The 3,804-nt window shown below is 55.3% G+C and overlaps 1 protein-coding gene across 1 annotated transcript in view; it reads right to left on the bottom strand.

Moving 5' to 3' along the window:
• The window catches only part of LOC144954486 (large neutral amino acids transporter small subunit 4-like), a gene marked incomplete at both ends in the record, with an annotated part of 23,017 nt that extends 19,506 nt beyond the window's left edge, over positions 1-3,511 (bottom strand). Inside the window, 4 exons of the mRNA XM_078884974.1 lie at positions 1,715-1,870; positions 2,317-2,342; positions 2,489-2,635; positions 3,378-3,511. Of these exons, the coding sequence (XP_078741100.1) occupies positions 1,715-1,870; positions 2,317-2,342; positions 2,489-2,635; positions 3,378-3,511 (463 nt within the window). The remainder of the gene's footprint in view (positions 1-1,714; positions 1,871-2,316; positions 2,343-2,488; positions 2,636-3,377) is intronic.
• Between the last annotated feature and the right edge of the window lie 293 nt (positions 3,512-3,804).

Genomic DNA, 3,804 nt, shown 5'->3' with positions numbered 1-3,804 from the left:
CTGTATATTTGGCACCGAGAGATGTTGACTACCTCGCCTGGTCTACAGGAGGTCGTGGGTTCGATCCCGACCCTGACGATGCCTGCTGCTGCTGTATATTTGGCACCGAGAGATGTTGACTACCTCGCCTGGTCTACAGGAGGTCGTGGGTTCGATCCCGACCCTGACGATGCCTGCTGCTGTATATTTGGCACCGAGAGATGTTGACTACCTCGCCTGGTCGACAGGAGGTCGTGGGTTCGATCCCGACCCTGACGATGCCTGCTGCTGCTGTATATTTGGCACCAAGAGATGTTGACTACCTCGCCTGGTCTACAGGAGGTCGTGGGTTCGATCCCGACCCTGACGATGTCTGCTGCTGTATATTTGGCACCGAGAGATGTTGACTACCTCGCCTGGTCGACAGGAGGTCGTGGGTTCGATCCCGACCCTGACGATGTCTGCTGCTGTATATTTGGCACCGAGAGATGTTGACTACCTCGCCTGGTCTACAGGAGGTCGTGGGTTCGATCCCAACCCTGACGATGCCTGCTGCTGCTGTATATTTGGCACCAAGAGATGTTGACTACCTCGCCTGGTCTACAGGAGGTCGTGGGTTCGATCCCGACCCTGACGATGCCTGCTGCTGCTGTATATTTGATCCCAAGAGATGTTGACCACCTCGCCTGGTCTACAGGAGGTCGTGGGTTCGATCCCGACCCTGACGATGTCTGCTGCTGTATATTTGGCACCGAGAGATGTTGACTACCTCGCCTGGTCTACAGGAGGTCGTGGGTTCGATCTCAGACCCTGACGATGCCTGCTGCTGTATAATTGGCACCAAGAGATGTTGACTACCTCGCCTGGTCTACAGGAGGTCTTGGGTTCGATCCTGACCCTGACGATGCCTGTCTGTTGTATATTTGGCACCGAGAGATGTTGACTACCTCGCCTGGTCTACAGGAGGTCTTGGGTTCGATCCTGACCCTGACGACGCCTGCTGCTGTATATTTGGCACCGAGAGATGTTGACTACCTCGCCTGGTCTACAGGAGGTCGTGGGTTCGATCCCAACCCTGACGATGCCTGCTGCTGTATATTTGGCACCGAGAGATGTTGACTACCTCGCCTGGTCTACAGGAGGTCGTGGGTTCGATCCCGACCCTGACGATGCCTGCTGCTGTATATTTGATCCCAAGAGATGTTGACCACCTCGCCTGGTCTACAGGAGGTCGTGGGTTCGATCCCGATCCTGACGATGCTGCTGCTGCTGCTGCTGTATATTTGATCCCAAGAGATGTTGACCACCTCGCCTGGTCTACAGGAGGTCGTGGGTTCGATCCCGACCCTGACGACGCCTGCTGCTGTATATTTGGCACCGAGAGATGTTGACCACGTCGGCAGTTGAGTGAGTCAGCGGATATGGGGAATGGGTGGGCAGTGTGGATAACGGATAATGGGATAACAGATAACGGGATAACGTTATAACGGATAATGGGATAACGGAATATGGGTAACAGACAACGGGATAACGAACAACGTCATAACGTTATAACGGATAACGTTATAACGGATAACGTTATAACGGATAACGTTATAACGTTATAACGGATAACGTTATAACGGATAATGTTATAACGTTATAACGTTATAACGGATAACGTTATAACGGATAACGTTATAACGTTATAACGGATAACGGTTAACTGATAACGTGGTAACGGTTAACGGGTTACCTTCCTGGGGTGATCCGTCGGCCAGGAACTCTAGCATGGAGTTCATGGCGCCCATGTAGAAGATGAGTCTGAGCTGCGTGATGCACATGGTCGCCAGGCTCCACAGCATGATGGGGGTCATCACGCTGCGCATGAAGCCAGCAGAGTTGGCGGAGTCTGTGGGGGAGGGAGGGGGGGGGAGGGGGGAGGGGGGGGAGGGGGGGAGGGGGAGGGGGGAGGGGGGAGGGGAGGGAGGGGGGAGGGGGGGGAGGGGGGAGGGAGGGAGGGTGAGGGGGAGGGTGAGGGGAGGGGAGAGGGGGGGAGGGGAGGGAGGGAGGAGGGAGGGGGAGGGGGGGGAGGGGGGGAGGGGAGGGGAGGGGGGAGGGGGAGGGGGGAGGGGGAGGGGGGAGGGGGGAGGGGAGGAGGGGGAGGGGGGAGGGAGATTGAACCCACGTCCGCCCGTAGACCAGGCGAGGTTGTTGACATCTCACTCTCCTCCCCTCCCCCCCCCTCCCTCCCCTCTCTCCCCCTCCCCCCCCACCCCACCCCCCCCCTCCCCCCTCCCTCCCACCCTCCTCCCCCCCCTCCCCCCCCTCCCTCCTCCCCCCCCCCTCCCTCCTCACCCTCCCGCTCCATCTCCTCCGGGCGTCTTGCAGTCGATGTCATCGGTGGACGGGAAGAATGACCGTCCATTCTGAAGACCGCCACCACCACCGCCACCGCCACCACCCACCGCCACCACCCGCCACCACCCGCCACCACTGCCACCACCACCGCCACCACCGCCACCACCACCGTCCAGAGAAGCTGGGCATCCCCTTGAGTTGGTCCTTGAGGCTTGCGGTGCTGCTCAGCCGTCTGCCCACCGAGGACACGTGGCTGTAGAACCTTCGGCCCGTGACCTTGTGGTCCAGACCCAGCCACGACAGCTTGATCTTCACTCTGGTGGAGGGGGGAGGGAGGTAGTCAACATCGTGAGTGTGTGTGTGTCACTGTGTGTGTGTGTGTGTCACTGTGTGTGTGTGTGTGTGTCACTGTGTGTGAGTGTGTGTGTCACTGTGTGTGTGTGTGTGTCACTGTGTGTGTCACTGTGTGTGTGTGTGTGTGTCACTGTGGTGTGTGTGTGTCACTGTGTGTGTCACTGTGTGTGTGTGTCACTGTGTGTGTGTGTCACTGTGTGTGTGTACCTGTGTGTGTGTGTGTCACTGTGTGTGTGTGTGTGTCACTGTGTGTGTGTCACTGTGTGTGTGTGTGTGTCACTGTGTGTAAGTGTGAGTGTGTAAGTGTGTAAGACTGTGTGTGTGTGTGTGTCACTGTGTGTGTGTGTGTGTGTCACTGTGTGTGTGTGTACCTGTGTGTGTGTGTGTGTCACTGTGTGTGTGTGTCAGTGTGTGTGTGTCACTGTGTGTGTGTGTCACTGTGTGTGTGTGTCACTGTGTGTGTGTGTGTGTCACTGTGTGTGTGTGTGTGTCAGTGTGTGTGTGTCACTGTGTGTGTGTGTCACTGTGTGTGTGTGTCACTGTGTGTGTGTGTGCGTGTCACTGTGTGTGAGTGTAAGTGTGTAAGTGTGAGTGTAAGTGTGTAAGTGTGAGTGTAAGTGTGAGTGTAAGTGTGTAAGTGTGAGTGTAAGTGTGTGAGTGTAAGTGTGTAAGTGTGAGTGTAAGTGTGTAAGTGTGAGTGGTACGTGTAGTTCATATCCTCAGGTCCCGGGAATGGTTCCAGGGGCCAATTGAGGAAGCAGTTGAAGAAGACAAAGACGGCCAGGCAGGCCCAGCCTATCAGGATCGAGATGAACGGCACCCCCAGATCATAGATCACCTACACAGTGACCATCATCACCATCATCATCATCGTCATCGTCACAATCATCATCATCATCACCATCATCATCATCGTCACAATCATCATCATCATCATCGTCACAATCATCATCATCGTCACAATCATCATAGATCACCTACACAGTGACCACCATCACCATCATCATCATCATCGTCACAATCATCATCATCATCACCATCATCATAGATCACCTACACAGTGACCACCATCACCATCATCATCGTCACAATCATCATCATCGTCACAATCATCATAGATCACCTACAGAG

The sequence above is a fragment of the Lampetra fluviatilis genome, unplaced genomic scaffold (assembly GCF_964198595.1).
Source record: "Lampetra fluviatilis unplaced genomic scaffold, kcLamFluv1.1 SCAFFOLD_827, whole genome shotgun sequence".
Classification (NCBI taxonomy): domain Eukaryota; kingdom Metazoa; phylum Chordata; class Hyperoartia; order Petromyzontiformes; family Petromyzontidae; genus Lampetra; species Lampetra fluviatilis.
This window is presented reverse-complemented; position numbering and strand designations above follow the sequence as displayed.